This window comes from Hydra viridissima, unplaced genomic scaffold, assembly GCF_058129835.1.
Source record: "Hydra viridissima isolate aposymbiotic clone 2 unplaced genomic scaffold, HvirCarnegie_v1 scaffold_11, whole genome shotgun sequence".
Taxonomy (NCBI): Eukaryota; Metazoa; Cnidaria; class Hydrozoa; order Anthoathecata; family Hydridae; genus Hydra; species Hydra viridissima.
The window spans coordinates 5,627,752-5,645,091 of NW_028324310.1; the positions used below are offsets into that span (position 1 = coordinate 5,627,752).

General features: G+C 31.4%; 2 protein-coding genes across 3 annotated transcripts in view; one reads left to right on the forward strand and one right to left on the reverse strand.

Annotated features, from left to right (window-relative positions):
• LOC145187652 (uncharacterized) overlaps nt 1-17,340 on the forward strand; it is a 171,854-nt gene that overhangs the window by 7,207 nt on the left and 147,307 nt on the right. The gene's annotated exons all lie outside the window — the stretch shown is intronic.
• Nucleotides 2,004-4,484, reverse strand: LOC149881872 (uncharacterized). Of its 2 annotated transcripts, XR_016445048.1 has the most exons (3): nt 4,043-4,484; nt 3,127-3,907; nt 2,004-2,145 (listed from the first exon to the last, which is right to left on the reverse strand). XR_016445048.1 is itself a non-coding variant. In XM_090066930.1 (2 exons), the coding sequence occupies exons 1-2, from the start codon at nt 4,267-4,269 to the stop codon at nt 3,817-3,819; spliced, it is 318 nt and encodes a 105-aa protein (XP_089923056.1). In that variant the 5' UTR covers nt 4,270-4,484; the 3' UTR covers nt 3,067-3,816. The 2 variants fall into 2 exon arrangements, 1 of the variants encoding a protein (XP_089923056.1); XM_090066930.1 differs by lacking the exon at nt 2,004-2,145 and having other exon boundaries at nt 3,067-3,907.

Sequence of the window (17,340 nt, forward strand, 5' to 3'; positions counted from 1 at the left end):
CTGAACTTCATTCATAAAATAAACTTTTATCATTTTATCTTACTTTAGAGCCGTTTTTTTAATAATTTTATACTTGTTTATCTGAAATACACAAGATATATATACAAGATGATAGAACGTTTTAAATTTGGAAAAAAAAAGTAAACGTAATAAAAACAATTATTTTTTTTTGCTACATATGTAAATTAAAAGTTCTTGTTTGGTTTTTTTTTACATTTATAGAAGGTAAGTCTTGAGTCTAGAGTAAGGCCCGTCCAAAAGATGAACAAGGCCTGGGGTAACTTACTTTGATGGATCTACAAAGGGGAGGGGAGCTTTCCGAGCGGCACTCTTCCTGCAGAATTTATCAAAGTAATTTATTTGGTTGTTTTTTTCGTGTGGCTGAGAAAAGGTTTATAAAAAAAAATATTTGTCATATTTGAAACCATTACAATGTTTTTCTCCTATTTAAAAAGTTTTATATGTCGTCTCAGTTCTATGGGCACAGTTATTTTAGAACTTTTGATATGTTTTAGAATTAACTAAAAGTATCGACTAACACGTTTAATGAGTGTCATTAAAAAATAGTATTGAAAATTCTTTTAGATTTAGGAAAAATTTATCTATTTAGTTGTCTAGTTTCAACAGACGCACAATTACTCAAAACAACAAAAAAATGGCAATAAACTCACAACTTTTTTGTAAATAGAGTGCCCTTTTTTAAATAATATTAAATTACAATGATTTTTTACTTAAAAAGTAAATAATATTTTCATAATATTTTTTTATATTTTATAGTAAAAAGAATTTATAAAATTTAGTATTGCTTTTAAAGAAATCTGAAAAATGAGAGACTTTTTAATCTAAATAAAAGTCTATTCTTAATATATTCTTATGACTTGAAAAAAATAAAATCTGATATATATATATTTTTTCAGTTAGAATATAAAGGGGTTACTGCTGTCACCTGCAGTATAGGGAGTTACTGAAGAAATTAATGTTAATGCATCCATATAAACCTTGTTTATATGGATTCATTAACATTTTTATATCTTTTATATTTTTCTTCGCCAACCTTTTAACAGTATTTTGTAATATCAACACATGTAAATGCACTATGGTTTCTGAGACCCGATTTTTTGGCAGAAACCCATTTTTTTTAAGTTCTAAAAAAGATTTTTTTTATTTTGTACCTTAAAGTAAACCCATCAAAGTGATAATAAACGAGGTCTATTTTTAAATTAATTGCCTAGTTTGTTTTTAACATGCACTCAAGTTGAGAATATATTTAATCTCAGCTTAGTTTGCAGTGAGTTAGCGTAAAGTGAGCTGTGAATTTAATAATACATAACTTTTGAAATAATTAACATTTTTGATTGCTGTAAAGAAAATTACTTTTATACAAGTATATACTTTTTAAAATTATTCAATTAAATTAAAATACTGCATTATTATATTGATTAAATAAAAGAAATAAGCGCGTGTATAGAAATTTTTTTTCCTTGACATTTTTCAAAACTTTGATTTGACTTTTAAAAAAATCTACGTATTTCTCCAAAATTATTTTTACACGATTGAACTTTGGTAATGTTCAGGAATATATTCCAGTTTTCAAAACTTGCCCCTATTTGCCCCAACTAAAAATATATTTGTTTTTTTGCCGTGATGTTTCATTTCAAATACGAGGACTTATTTAATGTAAGGCTGGAAAAGAAAGATATAAATGAGAAAAAGTCCAATGTTTTTGAGCACGTCATTCAAATAGTTGGAAATGATGAAACAATAGTTATTAGCAATAATATTCAAAAGAAAATATGTCGTTTGTGCAATTCTTTTGAACGAAAATGGTCAGATTGTCAAAGAACAATATGCCGATTTAAAAGTAAAAATTCAGATTGGTTGAAAAGAGAAATTATATTTACTGATGATGCAATTCCATCAACATCTTCAACTCAATCAACTCCATCAACATCTTCTGGACGACCAAGGTTATGATATACCGAAAAAACGGATCGGGCCAAGAGATTGGAAGCATCAGAGTTATGCCGGGATATTTATACGAAACATCGCTTAAATTACAAGCAGCAGGTATGGCTGCACGTCAGCAAAAGAAACGTTATTTAGCATTGTTTCTAAAAGAATTGAACACAACTCCATCTCGGCCAACTAAAATCAAAAAAACTATATTTTCACCAAAAAAAGAAACAGTACGTTATACAGCCGAAGAAGCATTAGAGTTAATTTTGGATTCTAATTTAAGTAAATAACAGTATCAAAACATTAAACAAGGAGTTATTAAAAATTGTAAAATGTATCCAGATTACAAAGAGATTTGGAAATGTAAATCAGCATGTAGACCAAATGGTATATCAATTTCCGATATCATTACACAAAATACCATTAAAGAATTTGTTAGAGCATACAGTGAAACGTTTTGTACAATTGCAAGAAGTGATTTTTCAGCGCATTGAATCCATTAATACTAACGAAATTATAGCCGAGATGGTCTTTCTTCCCAGTATCAAATTAATTTAGATAAATTTGAAAAATATTGTTTTTATCCGGCAAAACATTTTATGTCTAAATATCCTTGGTATCCGATGCCTGCGACTGTACATAAAGTTTTAATAAATGGTAGACAAATTCTAGAAAATACAGTACTACCAATAGGTCATTTTGTTGAAGAAGAGTCTGAAGCCAAACATAAAGTTATTAAACATGATAAACAATTTCTTGCTCGTAAAACCAGCAGAGAAAAAAATTTAGAACATATTTTTCATAGAGCCTTAGATACCTCAGATCCTATCATACCCAGTATTAACTTACATAGAAGAATTCAGAATCATCTTAAGTTACCTCTTCCTTCTGAGGTAATAAGTTTACTAACAGAAATGCCATTTAATACCTCGCAACATCAACATAGCGAAAGCGAAGAAGGAAGAGAAAGCGATGAGGACTATGACGATGCAATTTCCGACGAGTACAAGTAAAAGGACCTCAGAATGCAGTGGGACCTCAGAATGTCAGGTTTGAATTTAACCAACATAGAACTCGATTTTTTTAACTAAATTCTAAAAGTGTTGAATAATCTGATTAAAGAATATAATGTTAAATCATTAACAAAAAAATATTACAAATAATCCTTACAAAATAATCTAAATTATGAAGACGTTGAAAATAGTCTGTAAGCAATAAACTTATTTTTTTTAAATAATTTTAAATATTTCAATCCCTTCTAAAAATAAGTTTGCAGAACCTTATCAGAAATGTTGCCTTAAGACTCTAAAAACAGTGCTAAAAAGATGCGTGCGCAGAATAAAAAGATGCGTGCGCAGAATAAAAAGATGCGTGCGCAGAATAAAATGATGCGTGCGCAGAATAAAAAGATGCGTGCGCAGAATAAGTCCAATTTTCTTAAAATCGCTTTTTTAAATACCTAGCATTTTGAGGTGCTGCACCTCACGTTTTTAGGTACCAAATCAAAAACTATATAACAAACTAAAGTTATTGCTTTTTATCATTTTTTTTTATAAACTGGAGGGTTTCATCGTGATTGTAAATTCTAGTGGTATCTATATATCCCTGCCATACACCTGTTTCTAATTGATTTGCATCAATGAAAGTATTACATTCTATAAGTTCTTCAGCTAATTTGTTGAGCTGTTTACATGCCATTGCTTTTGTGCAGTTAAGGGCAAGATTTATGGATACAGTTCCTTGTCTCTTTTTGGTTATTTACTTTTGATATTTTGCATTCCAACGCTTCCAAAAAGACTTGCTAAGCTTCTTTGTTCGGAGTGCTCGTTGAGCATTTGGTGATAGCTTAGTGATCTGACGTCAACGAAGGTTTCTACAGGCTTGCTTTCTTACTTTCAAAACATTCAACATTATCCTTGTCAACTCCAACCTGTTCAAACCTTGTAGGCACCTAAATATATCATTGAAATAATAATACAAGAAAACTAAATAATATAAGTTTAGTTTTCTTAATGAACAATATTAAAAAACCAGGATTTTATTACAGTTTATAAATTTTCATTTCTCAATTATGTGTAGATATTACCTATTCTTGTTTCTTATATAAGAGACTAACGACTCTTCTTCATCTTTAGTAAAAATTGAACAATATTCCTTCTCGTTTCCAGTTACAATGACACCATCAATTCGTTTATTAATTGTTCTAAGATCCTTAATTAGTGGAAATTTTCCTGAATTGATTGTGGCCCAACCATGTTTATTGTTGATTTGGCACCACTTAACAGCTTCCTCTAACTGCTTACTTTTCATCATTATGACATCTCTTAGAACATTGCATCTTGATTTGCTTGTTGGTTCTAAAGAACTTTCCCATTTCTTATTTATTCTGTACTGAAAGGAATATCAAAACACACTTTTGTACTTGCACTTTACTTTAGTAAACGCACTTTAGTAAACGCACTTTAGTTTAATTTAATCATTTTTTCAAAAGCAAACAAAAAAAAACACACTAAAGTGTGTTTTGAATGAGGTTTTGTGACGAAACTATAAGCAGAATATTCATTTCATAATGTCGAGAAGAAACTGAATGCAAACAACTTTTTTTTTTATATGTTAATTAGCTTTCATTAACCTAGCGTTTTGAGGCCCCTCAACCTAGCATTGTGTAGTGGAATGCAAAAAGTATAAAAGATAAGTGAACAAAACATTTAAAAATATATTCAGCATTGAAAATAAGTAATATATGCAGAAATTCATCATAAACTAAGCAATATTGGCAACAATACTACCTATTATTAAACCTAACATTCTGAGGTCCCTAACGAAAAACGCATGTCCTAAATATTTATCTAAAGGCATATGAAAATTGTATTAAAAACAACTAAAATTTTTTGGCGATCTAGCAGGAGTATTATTTCAACTCTCAAAAGTAAAAACAAATTATATGCTCAAATATTTGGGGCTTAACAAAATCTTTAAAAACACCTAACATTTTGAGATCCCTTTACCTGTACTTAATTTCCGTTAACTATTTAGATTTAATTACATTGGATAATAAAATTTAGTTAAAATTTAACTGATTTTTTAATTATGAATTCATCTAATGATATTTTTTACAATAGATATAAATAAAATATATTTATATATTAAATATATATATACATATACATATATATATATATATATATATATATATATATATATATATATATATATATATATATATATATATATATATATATATATATATATATATATATATCTTTAAATTGAAGTTATTAATTATGCCAAAAAATCGCGTCTCAGAAACCATAGTGAAATGGCGAGAAACTTGAATTTGAGTTATCTACATGTATAAATTGTTTTGATATATCAAATGAAGTTTTAAGAAACATAGTTTTGTCAATATATTATGCTTAGAAATTTTTAAAAATGTTTATAGTTTTAAGTAATGATCTATTATTCAATAGGTATAACAAAATTGAAATAGCTTAACTCAAAAACTTTAGTATTTTCTGTAATATGCATAATAATGATATTGATTTTAAATTTTAAAAATAAATAGTTTAGAGCAGGAAGAGTGTACAGTAGGATGTCCCAAATTTTCACTTTTTTTTAAATTTCAATGTGCACGCAGTTTTTTCCCATTCTCTTATGTCCCCTGATAGTAAATATATATAAAAAAACATTTTCGGAAATCAATTTTAGCTATATGTAAAATTCCAATTTTTGTTAAAAACCAAAATTTTACACATTTTCTTACTAAAAATACAAAAATGTTTAAAAAAATATGTATTTTAGGAATAATAAAATATATATTTTAAACCTGGGATTTAGAAAGAAACTTTTTAAGCTTCTTTCTATTGTCACTTGCCACCAGCATTAAATTTTGTTGCATAATGTCAGATTTGTATCCACCTACAAAGTCCTGAATAAGGCGTATGTTCCTTTCTGCACAATAGTTAACGCAAGTCAAATTTATAACAAGTTTTTTGAATAAATCTAATAACTTCAAGGCTTTTTCCTTCCTCCACAGTTCTACTTCACCATCAGGGACTTCAGCAATTTTCAACAGAAGCCAACTTTCTGGACCTACCAATTCCCAAAGCTCAGTGGACTCTGATATGACGGGTAGCTTAAGTTTTCCAGTTTTAAACTTGTCAGGAACGTCATACTGAACTAATCTGTCCAACATCTTTTTCTTCACTTCCTGCTCTACATCTTCATCAGCCAGAGATAGCAGCACCAACTGCTCAGTCAAGTACCAGTTGTGTCTTTGCATACCAGCAACCAATATCAATATTAGATGCTGTAGTGTCACAGCAAGCAGCAAATATTTGATCAACAATGTTGAAGTATTCTAGCAGATTCGAAATTGCTACAGCCTGGTCACTACCTTTGGAACTTGCTGTCTGAACAACACCTAGCAGTACGTCATCTGTGTCATCCATATCAGGGGATGTAACACTCACTGCTATTCTTTCTACAGAAACAGTTATTTTCAGATTTTCTTTAATCTGTTTCACCCGTTTTCCATCAAAATGAACACATAGCTTTTTTCCTTTCAGAGTAGTTATAACTTCTTGTCTGAGTTTATCTCCTACTGCCTCTATTTTTTGGAATCTCTTTCTATGAACTGTACTTCTTGATAGAATAATATCTTCTAGATTCACACCAGCTTTATTGCAAATAGCAGCTACTGTGGAGGTTTGTGGTCGTATACCTACTCTGTATCGGGCGGAAACTGCAGCAGTATAGTCAACCAGATCTTCAGCACTTATACTTATTATTATCTTAGATTAAGTAGAATGACTGAGTCTATTAGGTAAATCTTCATCATCTAAAGAATCTAAACTTGGTTCCGATTCAGATTCATTTTCAGATGAATGCAAAGAAACCTCAAGGTCATTGGATTTTTCTGCATTCATTGTGGTTCTACCTTTACCTATTGCCTCCTCCATCCTCTTGAGCTTAATATTTTTATTTTCAACTGAATTTTGTAATACTTCATCAATTTCTTCTGTAATATATATGTTTCGCTCTCCTTTTTGATCTAGATAGAACTGAATATCCTCATCTTTGGCATTCTTAGAACGAAAACAATCCTGATTTACTTTTTGTTCAAAATTTGGTAATGAAATATCAAAGAGTGTATTACTCTCCTCTAAAAACTCTGTCTGTATCTTAGAGAAGTTGCCTTCACTAGAGTTCCAGTTCAATGATTTGAGATGATATAAATTTATGTACTTATTATGGAGCTTCAGTATCTTATCCCTGACACTGGATCCACTGATGATAAAATCTTGAAACCCTGCTTTCTTCCAAGTGTCTATTACAGCGGGAGCAACACATCTTTGTTCAGAATTCTTGCAGAAACTATCTTTACAGATCAGATCCCTGTTCTCATGTTTCTGAGGGCAGGCTACTATCAACTTAGTAGATTGAAATCTTATAGATCTAAAATAAAAATAGACAAGTATTAATCATTATGCTATTTTTTTTTCTTATGTAATTTTTTGCCTCATTGTGTCTCATTTTTAACACTTGTAGGGGAGGGGGTGATATTAGATTAAATCTGTATTGCATAAAATAGACCATTTAAAAATTTTATCATTGTTTTATAGTATATTCATATAACAATAATAATTATTTGTTTTACCTGGGAGATTTTAGAAACAGGATGTATCTAAGAATATTTCCAATGGTTGCCAGCTGGTTTATTGGAAGCCCATTGATTGTGTACTTTAAGAGAAAAAGTAGCCTCCTTGGATTTGTTGACAGGCTGTACTTTCTCTTCTCACTCTTATTTTTTTTTGTTTTTTTGAGTACGACCCATTTAAGTTATTAATTTTATTATTAGTTAATCCTAAAACAATATCAAAAAAATTTAATTCTAATTTCCCCCTAAAAAAATTACATTTTATGATTTTCAAGTAAATATATGTATATTGAAGATATTCATAACTATTACATAATTATATATGAAAAAATTAGTTCTTATTTCAGTAAAATAAGTTTCTAGTTATTACTATTAGCTGTTAAAATCAAAATAACAAACAAAAACCAGCTAAAACAAAACAGTATACAGAAAACACAAAGGTTGTTCAAGTAGTCATTATTATCAACATTTTCTGTGAATCAGGCTTCAATAAACCTTCTACAAAAAAAAAAGTCAGATGGATTGATTCTTATATAGTCTAAAATCATTGGTTTTCAAATCCTCTAGGGTAAGGGGCATTAAAAATGTAAAATTATTAGGTCCGCATCTAAAATAGTGTTATAAAATGTCAAATTTAATCAAAAATGAAGAAATTTAGATTTTACATATAGCTGAAATTGACTTCAAAAAAAAATTTTAGTCATACATATGAACTCAGTAGACAAAACGGAATGGGAAAAACATGCATGCAAAAAAAATTTTTTTTTGGGACATCCTAGTGTACAGAGAAAGAAAGAGAGGACATATTGAACTCTTAAGAAGGTGATACTCTACAATTTTTTCCTGATAAATTAGAGTACAATAATGTTAATGCAAACTTGAGTATAAATTGTTAAAGTATATGTGCAATGTCTAACAGCAAACATACTTATCAATGGCATATAGGTGCAGCACTTCCATATGACATTCCCGATTAGAATTAATTTTCTCAACCACCAATCAATTTTGATCAATGTACCCCTATTTCATATTTCAAACTTTTTTGGGATGATAATATTAGTATAAAACTTGTTGATGAAACAAATTTGTACAGTGTTCAACCATGTGACAATAGTGTAAATGAAACTGCAAAAGAAATGGAGCGATTTCTGGGTATTCAAATGAAATCGACTGTTTTGGCTAAGGAGACATTGAGCCTATTGCATCAACTATGTCAATAAAAAGATACAAAAAATTTTGGCAGCATTTACATGCCAATGACAATACAAAGGCTACTAATATAGTTGACTATATAAAATGGAATTTGTATTAGAAGCAGTGTGTGAAAATTGTTTGAAGGTGGATCCAGAATGTTATAATTCCATTGATGAACAAATCATATGTCAATGTAATCCTAAAAAAAGCAACTGAATGGGGCTTCAAAAACCTTGTTTTAGCACACACACACACACACACACACACACACACACACACACACACACACACACACACACACACACACACACACACACAATAGCTTTCACTGCTTTCTTTTACTTCTCAAATCTGCAAACATTTTTTAAATTTTGAAAAAATAAAAACCTCAAGAGTTGGTCAACCAAACAATCACTTTTTGCAAGTGAGACTAAAGCAAAGTAAGATCAACCTGCACATTTACTTAAAGTTGCTGTTCGAACAGATAGCATTTACCATTAACCAGTTTATGGAATTAAGAGTCATTGCTGATACTACTCAGATGGTTACAGTAGAATGCACTGTGAGAAATATGGTCTCTACTTATGGTTAAATAAAAGACAAAACTGTTTTAAAATATTTCATAATGAACTTTAAATTTATATGTAATGAAGCATTGGTTTAGCCAATATTTTCTTGCATCAATAAACGTGGATTAAAGATAAATACCAGTTAATTTTGTATTCTCTAACTGACTTTTTCATATTTCCCTATCATTTCATAAAAAAATTTTCTATCATTCTATACAAAACTAGCTTTATTGGTCCATTAAAAGTTTTTTTTATAAAAGCATTTATACAGTAAAGAATCGAACTTCCCCCAGACATCTATATATCTTAAGTACCGTAGTAAAAGATAGCTTTTAATAATCACTTTCAAAAAATATTTTTAATTCTCTCAAATTGGCTTATCTTTCAAATTCTCTCGTAAAATCGAAATTTATGAAAAAATATCCTAAATTTCATCTATGTTGGACATTTAAAATTTTGATTAGAATTTTTTTAATTGAGATAAACGATTCAATCGAGTCTATCACATGTTTACAAACTCCAGCTCAAATGTTTTTTTTACTTTTTCGAGATATTTAATTTTTAAGGTAACTATTTAAATGTGAAATGTAGCACTGCAACATTTTCATGGATAAATTGTATATTTCTAATGTTAGGTTCGAAAGTTGTATTTTATGCTGTGGTTCTTAAGTTTTTTAAGTCAGGGACTACCTTCAAAATTTTACCAATCTGAAAGACCCCTTCCAAACTTTATTGTAAATGTATAGGGAAAGAAAAAAAGACATTGAAAAAAAACCTTAGTTTATTCGTATCAAGCAAAATTTAGCGCATGGCAGTTGTTGAATGAGATAGTTGCTGCTGTTTCTTTTCAATAAGCGCACTAAATTGAGAAATTATCTTAGCGTAAGGGGCATATCGTTTTTAACGTCCAGCCAGTTACGATTTTTAGTTTTTATTGACACTAATACTAAGAACTCTGACTCACAAATATAAGTAGAAGTAAGATGATTTAATATAGACATTGCTCGTTTAACAAAGATAGAGTAAGCTTGTCCTAAACTACACAAAAAATCACAAGCATCCTTTGCATGAAATTCAGCTCGCAATACTGCTTTAGTTAATCTCATGTCAATGAAATCATCTTTAATAAGATCTTCATCATTGATATCAATGATAGTAATCATAGATGGGGGCACCCAAGTCTCCTGATAAAAGCTTTCAGAACAAAGTACCCTTCAAAAGAGTTCATTAGTGTGTCAAGATGTTCTGAGACAACTTTTTGTACTTTTTCATTTAAACCTCTCGCCAATTGCACTTTACAGTGCGACAGCAGTTCTTCCAACATACAAAAATTCGCAGTAACACCTATATCCAGTCTCCTTTTCCAAAGTGGCAGCTTACCAAAAAAATCTTTTAGCTTTTCAGATGCATCCACGATAGTGACGGCAGGACCCTGAAGAGACAGGTTTATATCGTGTAATACAGATCTTCATGGTTAGATCCCATTTCGTGACAAAGTTTCTTAAACTGCCGGAGATTCAAACCTCTTTCTTGACTAATGCTTCAAAACCAGAAGTATTTCCAATCTTTGCAGGTGCTCCATCTGTACACAAACTGCCAAGTTTATTTTTCCAATTGACGTCGTGTTTTGCAAGGAAACTTTTTATCATACTAAAAACATCCGTTACTTTTGTAGTGTGAGTCGAAAAACAAAAAACTCTTCTCATACGTTTTGTTTCTAAATGTACATAACGTACAAAGCTTTTTTTTTTGTACAAAGCAAATCATCATCATCATCATCATCATCATCATCATCATCATCATCATCATCATCATCATCATCATCATCATCATCATCATCATCATCATCATCATCATCATCTTCAGATAATTGAAGACGAAGAGGTTGATAAATAAGAAAAAACAGTTTAATTAGGTTGCTTTGTACCAGAAAAATTTGTCATATTTCATACTTCTGATGTTTTTATGAAATTTAGCAACAAACCGAGTGAAAATTTTTACATAGGGGAGATGGGGGCGCATTGATCGCCGGGGCAGTATGATCTTTTGGCTTTTACTCGTTCATTTTTGCCTTACTAGAAGTGAGGTTGAAATTTAATTAACCATTATGCTTCCCTAATTGATTATTCGTAATATTTTTTCATAAGGTTATCAGCGTCAAAAAAAATAAAGAAAATATTGTTTTTCGTCATAAAAAGTGATTTTTTTAAATTGTACTATAATTCAAATATATTTTTATTTAGATGTCTGTATGGGTTAACAACAATTTTATTTTAAATTTGTAAGTGTTAGGTGTATAATATAATATATAATTTTTATTTGGCTGCAATTTATACAGTAGATATTGCTATCAATATGTTACCTATACCTATTGGGGTACATTGATCTTTGACTATGCGGGGCCCATTGATCGGAGGATCAAAGTGCCCCATAGAAGACGAAGTGCCCCATGTTTTTGTTTATAAGCAATACAGTTAAACGAATGGAATTGTATTTATAATTTAAAAAAAAACTATATATAAACAAACAATAGCTTTTAGCATTTCATTTTTTAAATCTACTTATGTTATAAGCTAGTAATAATAATACTATTATTTTATAATATCAAAAGAATAATATTTAACATAATAATTAAAAAATATTTAACATAATATTATTATGTTAAATAAAGGGTGTTTTTTTTAGAGGTATAGAACTTTAAATTGCAATAAAACAACGATGGATTATTCGATTGACAAGAATTTTTTTTTATTAGAAAGATAATCTTGTGGCATTACATTTTAAATATAATTTCTGGCATATGACCGCCACGGCTGGCTCGGATGTAGTCCAATCTGGACGTCCAATTTTCGATGACTTTTTCCAACATTTGTGGCCGTATATCGGCAATAACACGGCGAATGTTGTCTTCCAAATGGTCAAGCGTTTGTGGTTTATCCGCATAGACCAATGACTTTACATAGCCCCACAGAAAGTAGTCTAGCGGTGTTAAATCACAAGATCTTAGAGGCCAATTCACAGGTCCAAAACGTGAAATTAGGCGGTCACCAAACGTGTCTTTCAATAAATCGATTGTGGCACGAGCTGTGTGACATGTTGCGCCGTCTTGTTGAAACCACAGCTCCTGGACATCATGGTTGTTCAATTCAGGAATGAAAAAGTTTGTAATCATGACTCTATACCTATCACCATTGACTGTAACGTTCTGGCCATTATCATTTTTGAAGAAGTACGGACCAATGATTCCACCAGCCCATAAAGCGCACCAAACAGTCATTTTTTCTGGATGTAACGGTGTTTTGACATACACTTGAGGATTATCTTCACTCCAAATGCGGCAGTTTTGTTTGTTGACGTAACCATTCAACCAGAAGTGCGCTTCATCGCTAAAGAAAATTCGCTTATGAAAATCGGGAACAACGGCAATCTCGTTTTGGGCCCATTCGACGAATCTACGCCTTGCTTGATGATCGTTTGGCTTCAATTCTTGCACGAGTTGGATTTTGTAAGCACGCATACCAAGATCCTTCCGCAAAATCTTCCATACAGTGGATGGACACAGATCCAATTCCTGTGCTCGATGGCGGATAGACTCATTCGGGTCTTCCGCAATGCTACGCTCTACAGTAGCAATAGCTTCTTCTGTACGCACCGTACGGCGTCTCTGGGGATGCGAGTTATCAATAAGAGTAAACGTGGTGCGAAAACGTTCCATGGTTAATCGAATTAACTGCTCTGATGGATGATTTTGTCGAGGATAAAATGGATGTAGAGCGCGATACGTATTCCGCACAGAACCATTATTTTCGAAATAAAATTGAACTATTTGCAAGCGTTGTTCAGGCGTGAGTCTATTCATGATGAATTGCCAAACCAAACTGAGAATAAATCACTTGTCACCTGTTAAATCGGTCGCCATCTTGAACAGTAATGCCAACTTAAAGTTCTATACCTCTAAAAAAAACACCCTTTATTAGCATTTATTAAAAACATATGTTTTTATTGATATATTTTTTTACAGATCTTAAAATGGTTAGAAATAGAATTAAAAAACAAATAAAGTTGCTATACCAAATGAAACAATGAAAGTAGCTGTTAATAAAGTTTTAGAAGGAACACAACTGAATGTTGTAGCACGTCAGTTTAACATAGATAGAATGACTTTAAAAAGATATTGTCGTAAAAAGAGGCTTAATCCAAATGAAGCTTTCAAGCCTAACTACAACAATAGACAAGTTTTTACAGCAGAAGATGAAAAAAGTTTATCAAGTTATTTACTAATTGCATCAAAAATGAACTATGGCCTTTCAACTAGGTCAACGCGATTATTGGCATATGAATTTGCTTTAAAAAACAATAAGATATGCCCATCATCATGGATCAAAAATAAAATTGCAGGCATTGATTGGTTGCAAGGTTTTATGAAAAGACAACCAGAGTTGTCTCTACGAACACCTGAAGCAACGAGCTTCGCTCGATCAACAGCTTTTAACAAACACACTGTAAGAGAGTTTTTTCAAAATCTTAAAACGGTAAGAAATCGATATAAATATAATCCTAACTGTATATATAATGTTGATGAAACTGGTTTAACAACCGTTCAAAAGCCGGTAAAGGTTTTAGCTGGTAGAGGAAGCAAACAAGTTGGAAGAATCACATCTGCAGAACGAGGAACATTGGTAACTGCATGTTGTGCCTCTAATGCTATTGGAAATTCCATTCCTCCATTATTTATTTTTCCTAGGGTAAAGTTTCATGATTACATGATTAAGGGAGGACCTCCTGGATGTGTGGGATTTGCAAATCCTTCTGGTTGGATGAACTCAGAAATTTTCATAGAATGGATTAAACATTTTGTTAAATATTCAAACTGTTCTCAGGAATCTCCAGTTTTGTTACTTCTCGACAGTCATGAAAGTCATATTTCTGTTAAAGGCTTGGAGCTTGCAATTCAACACGGAATTACAATGATAAGTTTTCCTCCCCATTGCAGCCATAAATTGCAGCCATTAGATAGAACTGTTTTTGGACCATTGAAAAGGTTTTACAATTCTGCATGTGATAATTGGATGGTTTCAAACCCAAGACCAATGACCATTTATGATATTGTTTCAATAGTTCGAGAACCGTATACAAAAGCTTTCTCACCATCTAATATACAGACAGGATTTAGAGTAGCTGGCATTGAGCCATTCAATTCTGAAATTTTCAAAGATGACGAATATTTACCATCATCAGTTACAGATAGAGCTGCTCCAGATACAGTTACTATCACTCCTGTCAACAACATGGAATCTGAAATGATACCAGCACATGTTAATCACATAGAGTCTGAAATAACTATAGTAAATATTGAAACAAGTATTTTAAACAAAGTGTCAACAAGTGTTGCTTCTATAATCTCACCTGAGGTTTTAAAACCTTACCCAAAAGCATCTGCCAGAAAAAAAAAAGTTAAAAGTAGGCAGTTAAAAACAAGGATCTTGACTGATACTCCTGTCAGAAATGAAATTCGTTTGTCAAAAGAAAAGAAAATTTTGAAGCAAACCAAAAATCAACAAAAAGTCTCCACAAAAGATAAGAAAGAAACTAAGAATTACTTGCTTAGGAATAAAAAACAATGTAAACCAAAAGCTGCTTCACAACTTGACTTTCACAAATGATGAAATATTCTTAATCAAAATATTGTACTTTTAACAAGTTTTGTAAACTTAAAAGTTGTATTCTTATTTCAGTCTTTATATTTCAGTTCTTATAAATTTCAAGTTGTTGTAAAGTTTTAAACGTATATAAAGCGGGTAGCTTATAGCTGCTGTGATTTATACATTTTTTAATTAAAAATTAGACTAGTGGGTTTAACTGCTATATTTAAAAAATAATTAAAAAATTTAGATGTATTATATGTTATACAATATTACCCTTTGACTAAATTATTTACAAGATTTAGTTATAGAAGTGTTAAACGTTTAGATAATATTACGCATATAAGATCAATGTGCCCCAAGTCGGAGATCATAGTACCCCATAGTTTGGGGTACATTGATCTTTTGAGAGGGTTGTTTAAAAGTTAAAATTATTCATGTTTATCATTTTTTTAAATCAAAATATTTATATATTCCAAAAGCCAGATAGTTCTACATGTGTTTCGTAGTTAATAAGTTTTTACATCTCTTTCAGGTTCTGCGCAATTTTCAAAACACTGCTACGGCGATCAATGCGCCCCCATCTCCCCTACTTCATGTAAATAGATTTTTTAACAATTCTACATATTTTTTAAAACAGTGCATTTATTTACATGCTGTTACATTATGTTATCTTTTAGATACCGAGTTGGCCGACTCAATACAGAACAATAGTTTCTTTATTTTAAACTTTTATTGTTTTTTAATCTTGCTAAATAAATTTTAACAAATAAAGGCAACAATGTGACACTTAGAAGTGGCAGTGAAGTGAAACATCATGCAATAGCGCCTCCGCCCTAAGAATCAAGTTGACAAGAATATTAGTTGAACCGTTGTAAATTACAACATAACTCGATACGAATGAGTTAATTAGAAATTTCTGAGCAAACATGAAATTAGAGGACCGAAAAATTAATGCAAAATAGTATAGGAACTACTTAAATTTTTAATTAACTTAAACGAATTAAGAGTCATTTGTTAGAGGTCAATTCACCTCATGTTTGTTTTGCTTGTGGTTCCGCAATTCTGTTAAATCGACTTTTTAATAACAGAGTTTCTTAAAAAATTCAATCTTAATAAAGCTCATTGATTGCTAAAATCACTTTCCGAAAAGCACTGCAACCGTTGCATGGTTTTCATAGTGGTTTGGTTTTGGGTGGCACTTAATGCTATTGCAAAGTGTATTTGTTTTCTCAAATAACACAAAGAAGTTAAGAAATTTCTAATTTTATTAATGGATGCGGAAAGCTTGGTGTTCACGCACGAAAGAACATCGCTAGAAGACGGAAAAATTAAATTTTTTTTTTTATCGGTTACAAGCTAATTTTTAAAAAATGCTAAAAAAAACGAAAACTTACAATAAATACTTATTTCCAACCAGAGATGATAAACGGCAAAAATCTTCTCGCCTCCACATTTCTTCCGCAGCTTATGGCGGCCGCTTCCCTAAACTTTTTTTGCCTGCAGAATGTTCTGGCTTCCACCTCCAATTGCTTCCGCCTCCCAATTGGAGGCCGCCGTTAGAACTTTGTTTTGGAGGCAGAATTTTTTGGATGCCACCGCCAATAGGGAGGCAAAAGCCACTGGGGGCCGCCGTCAAAAGATATTTTGGAGGAAAGTTGATTTAGAGACCGCCTTCAGTGGCTTCCGCCTCCAGATTGGCGGCAGCAGCCAGAACTTGTTTTTGGAGGCAGAATGTTTTGGATGCCACCGCCAATCGGGAGCCGGAAGCCATTGACGGCCGCCGTTAGAAGATATTTTGGAGGCAAGATGATTTAGAGCCCGTCTCCAGTGGCTTCTGCTTTCCAATTGGCTGCTGCCGCCAGAACTTTTTTATAGAGGCAGAATGTTTTGGAGGCCGCCGCCAATTGGGAGGCGAAAGTCATTGACGGTCGTTGTCAAAAGATATTTTGGAGGCAAGTTTCTGCCTCCAGTTGGCTGCAGCCGCTAAACTGCAGGCGAAGTTTTTGCCTCCCGCCGCCTGAAGTTGAAGACAAAGAGGCAAAATTTTCATTAAAAAGAAATTCAATCTTTAAATTGCTTGTTAATTTTAAAAAGTTTGTTTTTAAATTAACAATCAGTTTAAAGATTAATTGAATTCAGATATTGAAAAATTGAAATTAAAATTGCGTTTTATATAAAATTTATTGTCAAACTGACTATTTAAAAAAATTATGACTTTGTCAGAGTGGTTTTTTTTTATAGCTATCGACAAAATTTGAAGTTTTATATTTCAAAACAAGAGTTAAAAGTTAGAATTTTTATGTCCATGCAATAGGCT

What these genes read in the sequence shown, in the direction of transcription:
- LOC149881872 (XM_090066930.1), bottom strand. Translation starts at nt 4,269, where the DNA reads ATGATGAAAAGTAAGCAGTTAGAGGAAGCTGTTAAGTGGTGCCAAATC. An exon ending in TATATAAGAAACAAGAATAG is followed by an intron (nt 3,908 to 4,042) that starts GTAATATCTACA and finishes TGATATATTTAG; the next exon opens with GTGCCTACAAGGTTTGAACA.